This window comes from Hippopotamus amphibius, chromosome 17, assembly GCF_030028045.1.
Source record: "Hippopotamus amphibius kiboko isolate mHipAmp2 chromosome 17, mHipAmp2.hap2, whole genome shotgun sequence".
Classification (NCBI taxonomy): Eukaryota; Metazoa; Chordata; class Mammalia; order Artiodactyla; family Hippopotamidae; genus Hippopotamus; species Hippopotamus amphibius.
In genome coordinates, this window is record NC_080202.1 from 49,926,555 (window position 1) to 49,947,086 (window position 20,532).

At 37.6% G+C, this 20,532-nt stretch overlaps 1 protein-coding gene across 4 annotated transcripts in view; it reads left to right on the forward strand.

Moving 5' to 3' along the window:
- KANSL1 (KAT8 regulatory NSL complex subunit 1) overlaps positions 1–20,532 on the forward strand; it is a 160,746-nt gene that overhangs the window by 99,645 nt on the left and 40,569 nt on the right. For all 4 annotated transcript variants that reach the window (XM_057714854.1, XM_057714853.1, XM_057714856.1 and 1 more), the window contains one exon: positions 11,588–11,729. In XM_057714854.1, the coding sequence (XP_057570837.1) occupies positions 11,588–11,729 (142 nt within the window). The remainder of the gene's footprint in view (positions 1–11,587; positions 11,730–20,532) is intronic.

A 20,532-nucleotide genomic window follows, 5' to 3' on the forward strand; every position in this document is an offset into this window, starting at 1 on the left:
CCTATTTGTTTATTCTGATTTAAACTCTGTGCTGTCTTTATTATACTAGACCTATAAATAGTAAGTTTAATAATTGGTGGGTCAGATCCTCCCTTAGTATTCTCTTTCAGTGTATTCTTGGCAAGTTTTGAACTTTAATCCATGTGAACTTGAAAATTATTTGTCGGATTCTTGTCCACACTTCTGTAAATGTGCCTTCTCACAACACAACCCAGCACAACAAAAAGCCTTTTAAAAAGTGCATCAGACATTATTTTTAAGAAAAGTTTCAGTTATGATGTGAAGTTATCACAACCAAGAATATGAAATGTTTTTTGTATTTCCAGAAATGTTGTTTGTATCTCCATCTTGTATTACATCTGGAAGTTTTAATTGTCTTTGTGTTCTTTTCAGGTATGGACTAAATTCCTTTTACCTAATGGCAGTGCTTTTTATTACGACTGCTGCTGCTGCTGCTGCTGCTTTTCTATGTCCAGGATATAGCTTTTCTTTCCTGCCTTTGCATTTTTTACCTATGTTCTTACCACTTCCTGACTTGCTTTTCCCACTCCTTACTCCAACCTCATTTCTACCCTTCCATTTTCCAGAACTCACTACAAGTAATTCTGTGATCCTTTCTTTATCTACAGTATTCCATACCAGTAATTTTTCTAAATTGCATGTATTTGGCAGTTAAATATTCTTTTCATTTATTTTGGCATCTTTTCACAGAACCTTTCTTCAGTGAATTAAGCACCCTCCCCCTTTTTGATACAATTTTTGAGAAAGTTAATTTGGCAGTGATACTCTTTTAATTGTGTGTGTGTGTGTGTGTGTGTGTGTGTGTGTGTGTGTGTGTGTTGTTAAGAATAAGAACTCTGGGTCAGAGTGCCTAGGTCAAATCCTGGCTCTGCTGCTTATCAGTATAGTGACCTTGGACAAAGTAGTCAACCTTCTTAAAATTAATTTCCTTAAATTTCTCATCGTAAAATTGGGTAATAATGATAATAGTACCTCTCTGATGGGGTTTTTAAGTTACAGGAATTAATGTATGTAATGTGCAGTGTTCTGAATGTAGTGATTCTTATAATTTCTGTGTTATTTAATTCTCATAAGGAAACATTAGTAAAATGAAGTAAAACTTAAAGCTCCTTATTATTTGACCACTGTGCTTTTCCTCACTAGACCAGTTGAAAACCACAGCCTCTAACATGACTATATTGTCCTTTATTCTAGGAGCACATGAAAGAGTGTTTTCCTTCGTGCTAGGGCTTTTTATGAGTGTTCGCAAGAGCTGGTTCTTAATGAGTTAAGATGAACAATTACTGTGGTCACTGGTCAGTGATCTTGAGTTTATGGATGAGTTTATCATCTTTTTTGTTTGGTTGGTTTTTTGTTGTTGTTGTTGTTAAATGAGGGACCGCTGCAGAATAATCTGCCTCTGAAACCATCTCCCTCATCACCCTCCACCCCCCATACATACCCTGCTGAGCATGCTGTAACTGGATTCAGAATAAAAGATATTTGCTCTCAGGTTCCTGTTTCTCAGGTGTGTTTGAGGAATACACATTTACCAAAACGAATATTTGTCATTAGATGGAAGGGCACGGAGTGGCTGAGCTGAGTTAGTTCAGCTGGGTATGGTAGCCAGGAGTTAGTGGGAGCAGCAGCAGCTACCACTTGCTGAACACTTCCCGTAATGTTAGGCTTTGTGTTAGTGCTGTAATGCAGATCAGTACTTACTGGTGTCTCCCAGTTGTTAGGGCAGGGGAAATGTCTTTGTGCTTTCAGTCATTCAGCACTACAAGCTGGTTTGATCTCTGAGGGCTAAAGTAGTAGGTCATTAAAGTTTTCTTAAAGTTTTTTGGGCAGGTGGAGTGGAGATTGCATTTATATGCTATATGGTAAACAAGAACTTTGACCAGATAATTTTCAAGTTCATATGGAAAAATGTTCAAAAGTTGCCAAGAAAACTTTGAAATAGAATATCTTATATATACTACATAATCGGAGATTCTAACTATTAGTAAATGGTATGAGAGGGCGTGGCAATTGAGATGTGAGAGTTCTGTTTTATTATGTGTAAAAGCATCCAGAACATTGATAGTACCCTCTGTAAGCAGCCGTTCAAGTTGTGTATGGTTGATATTACGAACATGGATCGAATTCCTTGTGGACGGGTTTTCACTTTGTAATATAGCTCTATTTTTCCTGATCTGTATAGGTTTAGAGTGAGAGTGTGAGCTACAATTTTGTGTCTCCCTCTGGCAAGAGAGGCCAGAGTGGTTTATGAGATCTCTTGGCATGAAAGGAGAAAGGGGTTAGCTTCACTCTAGGATTGCATTGGTTTTTATCTGTTGGAAGGAAAAAGTTAGGATCATAGTTCTAACCTCTGTTCTCCTCCCCTCTCTCCCTTTCTGTTTTCCTCCCTCCCTTTAAACAAATATTTGACTGCCTTCCATGTGCCAGGCATTGTTCAAGGTACGAGAGATGTGATGGTGAACAAGACAAAAATCCTTGCTCTCCGGGCGAGGGGTTCTCATGGGGGAAACAGACAATAAGTGAGATAGATAAAATGATTAAAGTATTTTATATGTAAGCTCAAATTGTAAAACTAGGATGAGGAATAGAAAGGGGTGTGTGTGTGTGTGTTTGTGTGTGTGCGTGCTCATGCATGCCCGCTTAGGCTTGCAGTTTTAAGATAGGGCAGTCAAGGGAAGGCCTCAGCGAAGTGACTTTTGAGGAGAAGATCTGAAGAAAGTGAAGAAGTCTGCCCTGGGAATTAGCAAGGAAAAGGCCTAGTGGTTGATGGCTTGCCTGGCATGTGCAGTGAAAGCAGTGACTAAGTGGAATGAGCCAGGAGGAGAATAGATGAGGCCAGAGAAGTAACAGGGATGGGTGGTAGTAGGTGCTGCATGACCACTTGGGGCAGTTGTAAGGACTTGAGGCTTTTACTCAGAGATGGGAAGCAACTAGAATGGATTATGGAGAGAGGAGTAACATGTTCTAAATTGTCCTTTTATACAACGTCACTTTGGCTGCTATATTCATGCTGAATAGTGGGAATGCAGTCAAGGATGAGAGCCAGACCATTTAGAAGGCTCCTTATAATAATCAGGTCAATTTCAACGAAAGTAGTGTTGGTGAGGTGACAAGAAGTGGTTGAATACTAAATGGATTTTGAAGATAGTGCTGGTAGATTTGCTAATGGACCAAATGTGGAGTGTGTGTGTGTGTGTGTGTTGTGTTTTTGCGAGAGAGGGGGGGTGTTGAGGAGTTTGACATTAAGGACAACACAGATTTTTGACCTCAACAGATCCATCCAGTTGGAGCAGGTTTGGGGTGGTGTGAGAGATGGGGAAGTGGCAGGGGATGGGATTCGTTTTGAACACAAGTTTGAGATGCTTTTTAGAGATTCAGATGGAGGTGTTGAAAGCAAATGGATATAGGAATCTGGGATGGGGGGGGCAGTCTCAGCTAGAGATAAGAATTTGAGGGTCAGAAACATGGATGATACTTAAAGCTATGAGATTGGATAAGACCACCTAGGAAGTGAGTGTAGGAAACAAGATTTAGAAGTGTGGACAGTTGGAGTCTTAGGAGGAATTGTAAAAGTTAAGGGAAAACCACGTTAATACGATGTCTTGAAAGACAAGTGAAGAAAGTAATTTAAGGAGGAGCGAGTGATTGCCTGTGTTAGATACTGCAGAGAGGGCAGCGATGATAAGGACTGAGAATTGGACACTGGGTTTAACACAGTGGAGGTCATTAGTGACTTTTACTAGCTGTTTCAGTGCAGTGGTTGGGATGCGAACTTGGATTTAAGAGATAATGGTGATGGGGAGAGAGATCAGACATAGTGGATATTTGTTGTAAAAAGGAAAGAGAGAAATGGGGTAGTAATGTTTCCCCTGGCCTCTTACTGTTAGCTGTGCTGCAGGACTAGCCTGGTATTGTGAGTAGTACCCCTGTTCCATCCAGGGAAGTGATGAGCTTGTCTGGGCCACTTTTTGTTGCTAGGGTGAGAGTCAGGAAACACCAGGCCTCAGTTACCTTCTGTTGAATGGAATTTTTTACATACCCTGTTACTATGTTATTCTTCTAGTCCCGAGGTCCCTAACCAGTTCACCTTCCTCTTTTCCACCTTTCAGAGTTTTTCTTTGGTTGCCTCTTGCATTATTTCCAGGGTTTATAGTTGTGTTTAGCAGGGATGAGCTGGCAGAGAGAGTCTGCTGGTCTTGCCTGGACCAGAAGTTATTCTACTTATTTTTAAGAACTGATAGATTAACTAACAAATTGATTTTTGATTCAGTTTCATTTTCTTGAAGATCTATCATTTGTTCCTAAACCTCAGTAGCTCTGAGTAATATTTCTGAGAACACGTTCTTACGCACTTCTTGCATAAGAACTATGTAAGAGGCTTTTTATTCAAGGAGATCCCGAGGACTCACTTCAACTCTAATATAGTTATGATGCACACTAAAGTTGGAACAGCATTCCTGGAGGTTGAACACTGATAGGAACTTTTGTTCTTTCATCTTTCAGTAGCTGGCTTCGTGATAGTAGCAGTGGACAGGGTCAGGATTTGGAATTTAGTGTTCACTTATGCTCTTTCCAACAATCTATGTTTTATTTTTAAAGTGAGGAGAAACATGTTTCTATATAGAAATTCTATTATTGTACTACAGTTAATCTATTGGGCTAAATACAGAATTGTCTTTGATCGTTCTAGAGATAGCCAGAAACAAGCTCTCCCTGTGGAGTAAGAAGTGCTGATGTCCTCTCTCCCCCTTCTTCCCCGTCAGTGGGTTGTACTTTTCCACCCTTTCACTCTCCTTTAAGGAGCCCAGGGCTGGGGAGTAGTTGGGGGATGGTGAAGAGGATTGTTTTTCTTTCAGTCTTAGTTGTGATATTTGTGAGAAGCTTCTAAATCCCATGCTGCTAACAATAGGTACTTTATGTTGTAAGATGTGATCCTTGTCAGTCTCTTGCCTTGGTGAGTGAGTTGGATCAAATAATAGCTACTCTTAAACTTTAATTTATGGCTTTTGAGTGAATGGGATTACTTAACTATTTGGGTTTTTCAAAGGAGGAATTAACATCACATACAGAATTTGAATATTCTAACCTCAGTTTGATTTTTGAAAGGTTCTAAAATGGTTCTAAAACGTCACTCTAAAAGGATGGATTCTCTAGGCAGAAAAGTAGACAGAAACTTGATTGGTTCACTCTGGAGGAGCCATTATGGATTAGCAGTTCTTTGAATAACTGAGATCTTTTCAGTACCTTTTCTAGAAACATAACAAGAGTCCTGTTCTCTAAAAATAAGGCACAATAACTAGGCCATTATTTTGTTCTGGATCTTCATGCTCAGATTCCATGTCCAGTTCTATACCAGCCACAAAAAATTGTAAGCCACTTCGATCCTTCTTTGTAATGCTGTATTTTTCTCCATTAGACAACATTTCAGCGTGTCTAAGGCATTCAGGTCTTTCAGACTTCAGTTAGGTGTTTTTTTAAGTGTGAAGATTAAGCAGGACAAGCCACTGGCTAAATAAGTCTCATATTTTTTATATTTCCTGGGAATTTCTTATTTGTCATCTACATGTATGCAGATGTCATTGAAAATTGATTTACAGTTAAAGCACATAGTAGGTAGTACCTATAGGAAAGCATGGATAATCTAGTTGAAAACCAGTCATATATATGACATGACTTGGAAATGTAGAATACATAAATAACAAAATAAAGGGGATCACACTAAGCTTGAAGAATATAGAGTAACGAATTGTGGGATATAGTTCACCAGGAAAGACTCTAAGAGGGAGATGGTTTTTAGGGATAAAAGATGTTCCTGGGTATTTTCAGCTTGGAAACTTGCATAGAACAAACAGATTGGCCTTAGTATTGCTGAGGGTCTGTGTTGGAGAATTATGTTTCTCACTTTTATTGTGCCTGGCAGATTATATATCATGTATATGTTACCATGTTTAATAAAAAGTCTAACATACGCGCGTTGAGGAGAGTTTGAGGTACCCTATGTAAATCTTTAAAGGTTGGGCCTGTTTTTTTAGTATATGTCTCAGTCTTAAACATGAAAAAATTGAATGTACAAGTAATTTATTTGCTGATCTACAGAATAATAAATAACAAACTAAAGGTAGTTTAGAGGTGTCCATTTAGAAAGTTCAAAATTGTGGACTTTGTGACAAACGTACAGTCAGCAAAATACACAGTGTGGGAAATTCTAAAGGACAGATGTGTCTGTTTCTTCCACAGCTAAATTGTGAGGGGGCAAAAAAAAAAAAAAGAGGGAAACTTTAAATTTGAGGTGTATTAACCAAATGCAGTGTGTGGATCTTATTTGACTTTAATTTGAACCAGCCAATTGAGATAATCCAGGAATTTGAACAATAACTAGATACTTGAATTAGTAAGGACTAATAAGGTATTTGAACTAGTAAGGAATTATTGTTTTTTAAATTCTGAAAGTATATATGTAAAGTGAATTTATCTTTTAGAGATACATATAAAAATATATACCAGAGGTAATGATCTGATGATGGGAATTGGCTTCAAAATTAACCTGTAAGAATGGAGGATAAATGTTTTGGATAAGATAAGATTGGACAAGGGTTGATAGTTGAAATTAGTTGATGGTTATGTGGGAGTTCATTATCCCTTAGCTTGTATTAACATTTTTTCACTTAAGAGTTCCAAGATAAAGTAGAGAGCGTGGGCCAAGATTAGGATTGCTTATATTGTTTCATAATATTAACATGGATTAGAGTCCTGTGTGATCTGGCCCTGCCTGCCTATATCCGTTGTCAACTCCAGTGCATTCTTCTCCTTCACTGTCAGAGCCCCAGCTCCGTAACCCGTATACAAGTCATTTCTTCTTCCTAAGACATACCAACTACCCTCAGGGTCTTCTGTTTTCTCCATATCCTCTACCCCTGCCCCTTATCTTGCCAAGTTTGCTTGTTCAAGGCCTGACTTAACTCTTTGGAGCTCAGGTTAAATGTTTATACCACAGAGGAGTCTTCCAGACCCCCCAGTCTAATTCTGATGTCATGGTTATGGTCTCATATCTCACATTTTGTATGATGATTTGTTTATTAACATTTGTCTTCTCCATTAAACTCTTCAGTTTAATGAGCCACCATTCTTGTTTGTTATTACTGGATCCCCAGCACTAGTATAATCCCTGGTAAATAATAGGTGCTTAAATATTTGTTAAATGCGGGGGGGGGGGGCGGGGGAGGGAGGAAGAGTTCCTGCTGAATTGAAAGCTTGGCTGAAATAATCGGCCAAAATACACAAATCTCATTTTAGTTTCAGATGTAATCTCGTTTAAGCAGTAAAACAGAAGGGTTAAGTGTTCAACAACCTGAGTCTTTATCAGGATGAATTGGCTCTAGTACATTTATTTCCTGTTGCTACAAACATCTCTAGAAAGCTGATGTAACCTAGTTAAGAGTGACAGGCACAAACCGTCTCTTAACCCGTTGTCATCTATAAGTTTTATTTTATAGCTAAAACATGTGGGATATTTGATGCTGGACAGTTTGGTTCCTCTCCCCCCCCCGTACTTTATTTCTCTCATCTCTGTAAATTTGGTGGGCACAGGAGAAATGTCAGTGAAGTTGTGGCTGAATACAATATCAATTCTAATGAACTACTTCGGATTTCATGTTTAGAGTAGAACTGCTTTAGATGACTATGAAGCCAACACTCAAGAAAGTCTTGAGAATTCTGTTGCTCATTGAAAACACCTAATTCCTGATTATGTATGTCTCGTAGAGATTTCTTTTCATCTCTTTATTTCTTCTCTTTGGTATCTTTTATGATATGGAATTGAAATCAAATGTTAATATTTATTTAATAATTGTTCTTTTCTAATACACACATTGTACTTTGCAGTTAGGATTACATCATTTTATGAATGCCACATCCTGTGAGGTTGATGTTTGTGTTATTTCTAGAGGTCAATTTACATGTCTAGGGTCATACAAAGTAAATAAAAGTCATAACTTGGCTTAAACCTATCTTCCTGCTCTTCCCTCTGTTCTTTTCACACTGCTTTTGAGCTAGGCAGTTAATGCTTGTCTGCACATTTTTTAATGTTATTCTTAATATTGTTAAGATTTTCTGTTCCTATCCCATAGTGACCCTAACTCTTACCCTGAATGCTAGCAACTGTGTGCTCTAGTTGTTTGATAATGATCTCCATTTAACTGTCTGTTTTATTGGTTTTATAAGTCATCTGAAGAACCTAAGATTTCAGAATGTAGGTGTTTCAGACACTTTGCACATTTGGAGGTAGCACATAACTATTGAATAGTTTTTAGTTGAACATTGTAACTTACTGTGGACAGTCATTTTTATCTTGTTACTGGAATATTTATTTGCATAAAAGGAAAGAATTGGAGAATCAGAAAAGGAGAGCCTCAGAATCAAAGATGGAATTGCCACCATTCAGGTCTTTGCAGCATACTGTTGTTACTTTAATGCGATTTAAAAACTTTTCTAGATCAGGGAAAACTATAATCCACCAGCACTGTTCTACTGAACTTAGATTTCCCATCCTGGACTAGAACTAGGTGACTTAAAGGCAGCTCTAGGTCATGTGTTTGACATGGTTCACTGCCTAGTTTTATTGTTTTAGATAAATCAGCTTTTTGCTGCAGTTTATCTTTGAGAAAAAGAAATTACAGTATCTATCACTGGTGTCTGTGGCAGTGTAGGCATTGAAGATAGGATTTATCAGATACAAAGAGTTATATTAGTAATCTCTTTTATTGAACTCATTGACAGTAAGTTGGCAATAAGGGGTGTAGCAAACCTTTGTCTTTTCTCTATGTTAATAGAAATTACATTCCTTGTTGCTTTTCTTTTAGTAAAGTTAGTGGTAACCACCTCTAAGTTAAGTGATTCTTAAGGTATAGTAGAAAGGTTTTTATCAGACACCTTTGAAGATTCAATGGATAATATCTACTTTGTAATAAAAATGAAAGGAGCTTGGTCCTCACATTGAAGAGAAGTTAATCTCCTTACATCAAAGTCCCCGTGTTGATCTGTTTGTCCTCTTCCAATGAAACTTTACCATTAATGTTACCATTCAAGAGGATTTTAAAGAATTAAAAACAAAAATTAATCCCTTTTTTTGTTTTCTACATTGGCCAACATGTAACCTGAACTCTAAATTTTCTAGTTCTTTCCACTGTTTAGCTTTAAAGCGTTTATAAATATGAGAGCTTTTTTAGAGGAAATGATTTTTTTGTTCAAGTAAATAATTATTCTTAGATCCCATAGAACATCTTAAGTTCTAGATATGTGGTAATATTCTACTAATCCTGTAAAAAAAAACTATTAAAGCTATATATGTTCACATAGCTAAAAAGGAAATCTATTTATACAACATACACTGTTTTATACAAGTAAATACTGGTACATACCTGGCAACGTTATAGTTTACTATTCATGTGATGTTACAAAAGCAGATATTGGTACTGTATCTTTCTGCATTTAGGTAATCAAAAAGCAATTCATTGTGTAAAATTTTAATGGATTTTTATACAGCACATGCAGCAGACAAAGGAAATTTACCAATAAAACATTTAATAAAAGCAAAGAGCAAAATACAAGTTAAAATGAATTCCCACTCAGGTAGTAGCCCAGTACATGTAGACAAATATTTTGGTACAAACTGGGATAAAGTACACAGCACCTCAGAACATCTTAGGATAAAGAACAACACCTTAGAAGGCTTCCTAGTGTCCTGCACAGACAACACAGAACAATTATTTTACTAATTGTTAGCACAGAGTAAGCAACAGGAAAGAGTTGAAAGACTCCTCAGTGTTGGAATCCACATCTTTTTCATTATTGATAATGACTCCATTAGAAACCAGTTCATTGTTATATTTAGACGTGTCACTCGCAGCCTTAGCCACGTGTTCTTTTTTAAGTGTGACCCTTGTTTTTTTGTTTGTTGGAATTTCACGATGGCAGATACACACATTTTCCACCTAGCCAAGTATTTCCAGATTATTCTTTAAAAGTGGTGGTGCCAGTTTTTATTGTTGGCAATGCATGAATTGCTGTTTTCCACATCTCACTAACACTTGGTTTTTCAGTCTAGGTTGGAAATGACTTCTTAGTGTTTGACCTACTAATATTTTAACCAAAATCTCACAAGGTGTGACATATTTTTATGTATTTATTGGCCATTTGGATCTCTCTTATGTGAATTTTTAATGTATTCATCTTTTGTTAGATCGTCTTCTTAAACCTCTTTGTTGGAGTTCTGTTATATATTCTGATGTTTTATTTTTAGTTTTGAGTGTTACAATATCTTCTACCAACCAGTAGCTTGCCTTTAACTTTATTAAATCTTTTGCAGTATATTGAAATTAGCTAAGTTTTTTGTGTGTCTTATTTAAGAAATCCTTCCCTGCCCTGAAGTTCCAAAGATAACCTTGTTTAAGTTTGGCTTTTCAGATTTAGGAATTCCAAAAATAGGGAATTATATCATAAAGGAAGTAATTTTACTTTTTTCATGTAAAGAACTGGCATCTCAATGCCACTTATTGAAATATTCAATCTTTCCTCGCTGCTCTGAATGCCCATTTCTTTTATATATCCAGTTCTAAGTTTGGGAGTTCTGTATCTGTCCCACTGGTCTTTTTGTCTTTCTAGACTGCCTTAATCACCATAGCTTTAGCCTAAGTCTGCAATGTGAGTTTTTATCATACTTTCTTTAGAATTTCTCTAGTATTGGCCCCCTTTTTTTTCATGTGGATTTTTGGATGCTTGTAAGCTTCCATTAAAAAACCTGGCCAGCGGTGGGAATTCCCTGGTGGTCCAGTGGTTAGGACTCTCTGCTCTCGCTGTGAGGGCCTGGTTTTCAGTCCCTGGTTGGGGAACTAAGGTCCTACAAGCCGTGTGGCGCAGTCAGACAAACAAAGAAACAAACAAACAAAAACCCTGTGTGGAATTTGGCGATTATTTGAATTTGTAGGTAGATATGAAAATTGCCATGTTAAAATATCTCACCATTCATGTAGGTCTTTTGGTTTTATTATTTTTTCTGCAAAGATCTTTTGTGTATAATATTAGCATTTGTTAGTGTTGTAAATAGTGCTTTTTTAAAAAATGAGTATTTTCTACTTGTTGGCACTTGAAAACACTTAATTTTGGTGTGTTGATCTTTACTTGACAATTTTGCTGAATTCTTGGTTAGCTTTAACCATTTGTGGTATCTTTTGGACTTTCTTTGTAGGTATGTAATCTTTATTCTTTATATGTCTTAAAGTAGAAAATATTTCTATCTCCTGAGAAAGTAAAGCAATTCAGAAAAAGTGTTTGCCACAGGATCAGGATACTTAGAAGGCAGTTTCAGCTAGTTAATTCAGGAGGTATCTGTGAAGAGTTTTATTCACGTGTGTGCTGTGACATACATACATACATATACATATAGTCTTGAGTTTTTCTTGACACTGGAGTTGATCTGTATAAGAGCATTTAGACGTTGAAACCTTCCTACTCCCATTTAGTATAAATGTTACTGCTACTCTTGGATTTCACTCAGTTTATTTCCTTTTAGGAGGCGCAGGTCAGAATGGAGATGGGCTGCAGACCGAGCAGCTATTGTCAGCCGCTGGAACTGGCTTCAGGCTCATGTTTCTGACTTGGAATATCGAATTCGGCAACAAACAGATATTTACAAACAGATACGTGCTAATAAGGTAAGGGATAAGTGTCTGGTCTTTTTCAGCCCAGCTAAAAAGTATCATTATCCCCTTTTCCTCATCCCTCAATAACTCTTAACTATGTCAAAGAGAATGATTTAATATGATCTGATATAGCGGTTTAATTTGTTTAAGAGCCTGGTGTTACTTAGCATAATGCAGACAACACTGTTAGAATAAAATGTTAGATTAGAACTTGGGTTTAGAACAAAACAGTTTGTATATCTGGGCTAACAGGGAACATTTAAAAAAGGCAATATTTAATGTAAGCCATTGGCCATACCTGCATATTTGTTATATTTATGAAAAAGTGGTAATGACTGAGGATTCTCATCTTTTTTTTTAAGATGCATTTCTGTTTTACTGCTAAGCTTCCCTCGTTTCTTGAGGACAAATAGGGTTTTTTCCTGAAAGATCATTCAGGCAAGATTAGACACTGGAGATTTCATTTTCCCATGTCCTCCTGCGTGCAGTGGACTGACTCTTACCATATAGCTTTTATCTTTAACAGTGATACTTGTGTAGTTTGTCTTCTGAAAAATGTCCTCTGCTTATTTGGGGTTTGGGAGATAAATGTACATGGAAAAGAAATCCATTCAGTTAATAGTTGAGTGCCTGCTGTGTACCGACACCATTCTCCTTAGTCACAGCAGTAAATAAAAATCCTCTTTTCATGATGCTTATGTTCTTGCAAGGTACTTTTTGTGTTAGCTTGATGCAGTGATCTCCCTCACTGAACATGTGGATCTAGATGAAGCAACTACTGCTCTGAAAAATAAATGTCACAATGCTTTTTTTGTCCTGCCTTGGTGCTGGTCAGAGCCTTAAGAAAATTGCTGTATACGGTGAACTGCATGCATTAATTAGTAAGCCAAGAGTTAAAGGATGGCTAACTGACAAGATGAACAAAAGAGTGAGAGTTTGAGGTAAAAAGTCCTGCAGCCTCCTTGTATGTTATGTAAGCTTTTATTCCAGACATCTCACTGGAGTGTTCTTTGAGCTTCTTCCCCAAATGAGCTTATATGTAATTCTCCAAAAGTTCAGTAGAACATGCCATAATTGAGGGCACAGTCCAGAGGACTTAACTGTAAAAACTAAAAATAGTAATTTGTTCCCTTAGGATAGGGAACACATTAAATCCTGACTAACTTAAAAATTAGCTAGTGCAAATGAGGAATTAAATCTTAAAATATTCACCAAGGATGATAAATATTATGCTTTCTTTAGCTCTTTTTCACAAAGAAAATTAAGTGAGATTTGTAGACTATGAGCTGGAATGGTGATAAGAGTATCTAGGAGATAATGCCTGTCCTGAAAAGAAAAAGTCTTGCTCTGTCAGGGATACCTCTTCAGTGTCTGCGTCTGGGTTTTTATAGCCAATAGTTAAGTGAGAATTTTAGAGTGGTAGTCTTATTTGTTGCTTTATCTGTTTTTATATATATATATATATATATAATTATATATGTATATATAATTATACATATTGTGTGTTTATATATGTGTTTGTTTTGTTATATTAGTGCCTCATTATAAAACTACTGTATTTCATAGACTCAAAGATGCTGTTGATTGTAAGCTGCACCATTACGTTATATGCCACTAAGAAATGATTTCAATTAAACTAAGACACACCATCAATTGTTAAGATGCATCCTAATTTAGAAGATGTTGAGATGTGAAAAAGTATGTCTTAGAATTGATGAAATACTGCATATCAGTTCTTAGGAAACTGAGAAAGGAGTACAAAAAGAGAAAGAAAAAATATCATGGGATATCTCTGTACCTTAATCTCAATTTTGCTGTAAACTTAAAACTGCTCTAAAATGAATGAATCTATAAATGAATCTTTTTTAACCCTAACCCCCCCCCACCAAAAAAAAAAAAACCTTCCCAATTAACCCACTATGAACATTGGGCATGTTTTTTTTTGCATGGCTTTTGTTTTCTATGCACATAATTTCTTTAAACATAGTCATGTTACATGTGGACCCTGAGCATTTTCCTGTTGTTTTTTGGGAAAACATTATTTTTGTTGGCTATATTATGTTACCTTCTCTGGCTATTTTAATTATGCTTTTTACTAAAACTAAATGATAAAGATGCCATAGTAAACGTCTTTACCTAAATCACAATATGGATACATGTATGTTTTTGATGCATACTTCAGAGTAGTATTTTGGCAGTGTGCCTCAGTTCACAGTCTCACTAGCTGTGTGGGGGAAGATTTTTCACTTTTTACTTAAGACTTTTATTAAAGATTTTTCCTGCTTTATTCTTTGGCTCACAACTCAGCAGTAATGACAGCAGTTTTGGGAAATTATCAAAAGTCTTAGCTGTTTCTAAATATCTGGAAAGTAGTTGTTTTGGGGTTTTGTGTATATATTAATTATCCATGGGTTTTACCATTCAGGGCAGAACGTGTTAAAGAAACATCAAACCTGGACTTGGTAGTATGTAATTCTAGTCCTGGCTTTGCTATCATAACTTTGGGAAGAAAAGTCACTAAACACTCATGAGCCTCAGTTTCATGGTTTATAACATAAGACATTCTAGATTATAGTACATTTTCATTGTCTGCAGTGTGAATACACAGTATCTTAAAAATTCTGACAGGAGGAGTAATAGTAGAATGATAGTCCAAATAAGTAATATATCAGGAAAATTCACAGCTTTATTAATATTTATATTTATATAATGTCTTTTTAAAACAAATGTATTAGTTTCCTGGGGCTGCCATAACAAAGTAGCACAGATTGGATGGTAAGCTTAAAACAACAGATAATTATTTTCTCACAGTTCTGGAGGCTAGAATTAAATCAAGGTGTAGGCAGGACTATGTTCTTCTGAAGATTTTAGAGAAGAATTTTGCCTTGGCTTCTCATAAGCTTCTGGTGGTTGCTCGCAATCCTTGGGGTTCCTCTGCTTATAGCTGCATCGCTCCAATTTCTGCCTCTGTCCTCACATAGCTGTCCTCGCTCTCAGCATGTCTGTCTCCAAATTTCCCTCTTATAAGGATACCAATCATATTGGGATTTAGGGGCCACACTAAAGGGTTCCTCTTAACTTGATTACATCTGCAAAGACCCTGTTTCCAAATAGGGTCACGGTCATACGTTCTGGGTGACAAAGATTTTTGGAGGTAAGGGGGAGACACTGTTCAACTCAGTGTGACAAGTAAGCAATAGAGTGTTCCCCCCCCAAAATATATTAACATGCATTTGATCTTCATGTATCACTCTAATAACAGAAGTCTTTGAAGATTTACTATGCACCAGACACTGTACTAAGCATTTTACTGTTGCTTACAAATTTAAAGATAGAGGGTCAAAGAGATCAAGTGGTTTGTTCATGGTCATATAGCCATATGAACACAGAGCTGAGATTTGAGTATCTGACTCTGTTGTTCAAATCAGCAGTTGCTTTAAATGCTTGACTTTTTTTTTTTTTTTTTTGAGTTATTGAAACGGAAGGTTTTTAAACCCCTATATTTATAGTATAGAGATTGGTGTTCTCATTTCCCATTCTGCTTCAAAATTTGCCAGAGTTGTACAGACATTTGCATGAAATGAATCTAGGTTTGGTGGTCAGCTGTACAGTTATAATTTGTCTTTGGGTGGGGAATTCTTAAAGTGACGTATTCCGAAAAAGAAAGTATTTGAGAACTGCTAGATAATTATCAATTTTCTGTTCTGTCAGAAGTTAGGTATTGCCTTTCAGGCTAAGTTACTAGTCTTTAGAGTCTCTTTGAGAATAGTGATTCCTGCTGCTCTTGGGAGAAAGGGTACAGTTACTAGGAGCCCCTCTGTACTCTTCTGCGTACTGTTGTGTTTTAACTTTCACATTCAATCAGCTTTTTTTTTTTTTTTTTTTTTTTTTTAAAGATGCTCCCATGCCTTAGAATGAGAAAGGGAAACAGTGTCTGTACCTTGAATGTGTACTATATACAGGTACCTTCATGTGTGTTATTTAATGCACAAAAAAAACAGCTTATAGGTTGTAAGAAGCGGAGCTAAATTTGAACTCAGGGCTATTTATCTGACCCCAGAGCATTTTCTGTCTAACACGTTCTGCTGTTGTATCCTTTTCATCATTTCTCTTCAGCATATCTATTGAAATTTCATACCTGTTAAATAAAACTGAGGGGAAGGGCACAGGCACCAAGAGGGTTCTGTTGCTAAAGGAGACGTTTTTCTCTTAACACACAATCTTCAACATCCACGTCTAGTACAAAACAGTGTGTTATTTTTTTACCCCTTCTTTTGACTGATCTGTCAGATTACACAGCATTTGCTAACTGAGGATGGAAATGTTATTGGGAATGTGAGGTGGAATAACAGCGAATCTTATGGATAGAAAAACTGCTGAATGAGAATAGCAGTAACCTAGAATAACCTGTCTTCAGAGTTGATGTAAAGCAGTTGAAGTTTCCATCTTAATAAAGAGTTACAAGGCATTATGGACAGCCAGGAGCTGGTTTACAGTAAGGTCACTGATATATCTTAAGATGGGGAGGAAAGCTTGACCAATTTGAATGAAATAAGAAAGTGAGTATGTGAAATTGCATCTTAATTTTGTTTCACAGATGAGGTGGTTGTTCATTTTTTTTGTTTTTCTTTCCTTCCCTTCCCTTCCCCCTCCCCCCTTCCTCTTCCCCCCCTTCCCCTTCCTTTTTCTTGTACTTTGACTCCATATGTTAACCAGAAATTGGTAAAGGGAAAGCAGTTGACCCAAGTATATAACTTAGTTTTTTCTTTTCTTTCCTTTTTGCTTGCTTTCTTTTGCCCTGTTTTGTAATCAGGCTTAGCACAGTTTCTTCCTTTTTCAGTTTTACTTTTTTTTATTTTTATTTTATTTTTTTAATTTTTGGCACACAGGCTTAGTTGCTCCACAGCATGTGGGATCTTCCTGGAGCTGGGATCGAACCCGTGACCTCTGCCTTGGCAGGCGGATTCTTAACCACTGCGCCACCTAGGAAGCCCAGATTTACTTCATTTTTTCCCCCTTTTTTTAATGTAGAGCAGACTTTTATTTCCACAGAGGAATAATTTATAAGGATATGTTACGACTGCATGCAACTGTGACCCTTCCCAATTTCTTTTGTCCTGTGTAGGAGTCCTTTAGGCCTGGACAATCCGGGCAGGCATGGTCCTGGCTCTGACTTAGGAAGTGATAGGGAAGGGTGTTACCTTGGCCTTAGAGTGCAGTCGCCTTGAGGTTATTGCCACTCGTGGCTGATAACACAGGCATGTAATGTTGACCCAGTATAAACCCACAGTGCTGGGGAGTCCCTGCTTGGGGTTGCCATGACAAGTGTGGAGTGGAACTTTATGGAGTTCTCTTTGCTAAAAATGACCTTTCCTTCCATGACTATTAACTATATTAAGTATGTTTTAGGAAAATTTAAGTAATCGTATAGACCGCTCTGTAAGCCTTATTTCCATCAGTCTCTTCCTTAGGCTCTACTTCTTTTCTGCTCTCAAATCATCTTCTCTAAACTTCTGTTATAGTACTGTCATTATAATACTTTGCCTACCTGTCTATCTGAGGTAGATGAAGGTGTGCTCCTTATGAGTGGAATGTATTTTATTTATTTTCTTATTCTTAGTGTTTCACACCACCCAGCACCTGGTAGACACGCAGTAAATGTCACCTGACTGAACAAATTTTAGCTATTTGTATGCTTTTTGTTTGCTGATCTTCCTTTTAGTTGCTTTCATCCTTTTTGGTATGAGGTACAGTATAAAGGATTTAATGGTTAGTTTTGTGTGCTATAATGAATGTACATAGTTTTAGGGGTCAGGGAAAGAGTGCATAGATGAGTGGTAGCTGCATCAGAATAGCATTTGAGTACATATTTACAAAAATAGATTTGATTAAAACTAATATGCATTGAAAAGACCTTTCGGCAGATTAATAGGAGCTCTGTTGCAGAGTCCAGAAACCTTTACTGAGTCTCTGACTCTCTTCCCTCACATCCTAAGAAGCATATTTGCATAAATGATTAATTCTGCCTTCAAATATATATATCCATCCAGAATTCAACCACTTTGGTCCAAGCAGCTGTTCTTTCTGCTTCTCTGTTTGCTATCCGCTCATCTTCATGTCAACACAATAGCAAATCGATCTTTTTAAACAGTTAGTCAGATCATTTCCCCCCGCCTGCTTGAAACTGTCCAGTGATTTACCATCTGAACATAAAAGCCAAAATACTCACAATGAGTAACAAGGCCTCACACCCCCATTTACCTCTTCTAACTTGAGCTCCTACCGCAAACTCCACTCATTGATTTTACTTCAGCCATACCAGATTCCTTACAGATTTTAAAATTATCAAGCTGGCTCTAACCTTGAAACTCTTGCATTAGCTCTTCCTCCAGATATTCCCAAAGCTTGTTCCCAAGTTTCTTTCAAATATTTGCTCAGATATCACCTTCTCAGTGCATTTTACCCTGACTACCTTAATATGAACGAGTGGCCTACCCCTACTTTTTAATCCTCTCACTGTCCTTTAGTTTTTTAGCATTTAACACTTTCTAATATGCTACATAAATTTTACTTACTCATGTTGTTGATTTTTCTGTCTTTGTTCCCTGTATTAGAATTGTAAATACTTTGAGGGATGAATTTGGGCAAGGGTGGGTGGAAAGAAAGCTATGTCTTCCTTCTTTCCTGTACCCCCAGAACCTAAAAAATGTTGATAGCTGGAGAAATGATGGCTTGATTTGAATGAATGAAAGCCAGAACAAAGAGTAGCTGGGCCTAACTAACCGAGCTTTTGTCCCTGTTTCTGCCACTGATTTGTCTGTTGACATGACCTTCCACCTGCATCCTCCCTGGGTCTATAAAGTGATGGGGAATGGTCCCTACTAGGTCTTTTAAAGCTTTCACAGGAGGGTGTCTTTGTAGTTTCTCAGGTGTTTTTTAGAAATTACTTGGGAGTTTAAGGAGAAAAATTTCGCTTTGGAAAATATTGGCTGTTTTATCCTGACTTACCTTCTCACCTAAGAAAAATTGAGGCAGTAACTTTATACCTAATGGTTGGATTTATTTAGGCTCCTAGCTATAATTAATATAAACTTACTATTTTCTCGTTCAAGGGAAAAAAGGTTTTAACATAAAATTCAAAAAATAATTATTATGCATTTCCTTTCTTGGTGTATAACTCTGCTAAGGAAGATGGGAGATTTGAATATATTTCTATTTTGTCTAAGTTCTCAAGGATCTTACCATTAGTTAACATTTAAACAACAAATTGAGGCAACAATAAATTAAATTATTTGGCCTAAGGTACTGCAGAAATGAGATTTAAATATACAGAATGTAAGATAAAATCACGATGCTTTAGGAAGTATGGCAATGTGGATAAAGAAAATAAGGGGCTTAGTTAACCAGGCACATTTTCTTTGAAGGAGGTGGGACTTGGCTTTGACAGGCTCTTTGAAGCATGACATTTTGGATAGATAAATGTAAGAAAAGGGCAGAATCAATATGAACAAAGACATAAGAATAGGTAGTGGTGGAGAGATAGGATCGAGATGGCGGAGTAGGAGGACTGCGCTCACTCCCTCTTGCAAGAGCACCGGAGTTACAACTAACTGCTGAACAATCATTGACAGAAAGACACTGGAACTCACCAAAAGACACCCCACATCCAGAGACAAAGGAGAAGCCGCAATGAGACGGTAGGAGGGGCACAATCGCATTAAAATCAAATCCCATAAATGCTGGGTGGGTGATTCACAAGCTGGAGAACAGTTATACCGCAGAACTCCACCCACTAAAGTGAGGGTTCTGAGCCCCACGTCAGGCTTCCCAATCTGAGGGTCGAGCAACAGGAGTAAGAATCCCCAGAGAATCAGACTTTGAAAGCCAGCAGGACTTGATTGCAGGACCTCCACAGGACTAGGGAAAGCAGAGACTCCACTCTTGGTGGGCACACAAAAAACAGTGTGCTCACCAGGACCCAGGGGGAAGGAGCAGTGACCCCATAGGAGACTGAACCAGACCTACCTGCTGGTGTTGGAGGGTTGCCTGCAGAGGTGGGGGATGACTGTGGCTCACTGAGGAGACGGGCACTGGCAGCAGGGGTTCTGGGAAGTGCTCATTGGCATGAACCCTCCCAGAGTCCACCATTAGCCCCACCAAAGAGCCTGTAAGCTCCAGTGCTCGGTAGCCTCAGGCCAAACGATCCCCAGGGTGGGAACACAGCCCCACCCCTTGGCAGTCGAGCAGATTAAAGTGTCACTGAGCTCCGCCCACCCAGCCCAACCCACCATCAGTCCCTCCCATCAGGAAGCACCCACAAGCCTCCTAGATAGCTTCCTCCACAAGAGGGCAGACAGCAGTATCAAGCAGTATCAGCAGTATTTCATCTTGTGGAACTGAAAACCACAGCCACAGAAAGAGAGAGAAAATGAAAAAGCAGAAGACTTTGTACCAGATGAAGGGGCAGGGTAAAACTCCAGAAAAACAACTAAATGAAGAGGAGATAGGCAACCCTTACAGAAAAAGAATTCAGAATAATGACAGTGAAGATGATCCAGGACTTTGAAAAAAGACTGGATGCAAAGATCGAAAAGTTTACCAAAGACCTAGAAGAATTAAAGAACAAACAAACAGAGATATGCAACACAATAAGTGAAATGAAAAATATACTAGAAGGAATCAGTAGCAGATTAACGGAGGCAGGGGGGCAAATAAGTGACCTGGAAGACAGAATGGTGATCATCACTGATGCAGAAAAGAATAAAGAAAAAAGAATGAAAAGAACTGAAGACAGCCTAAGAGACTTCTGGGACAA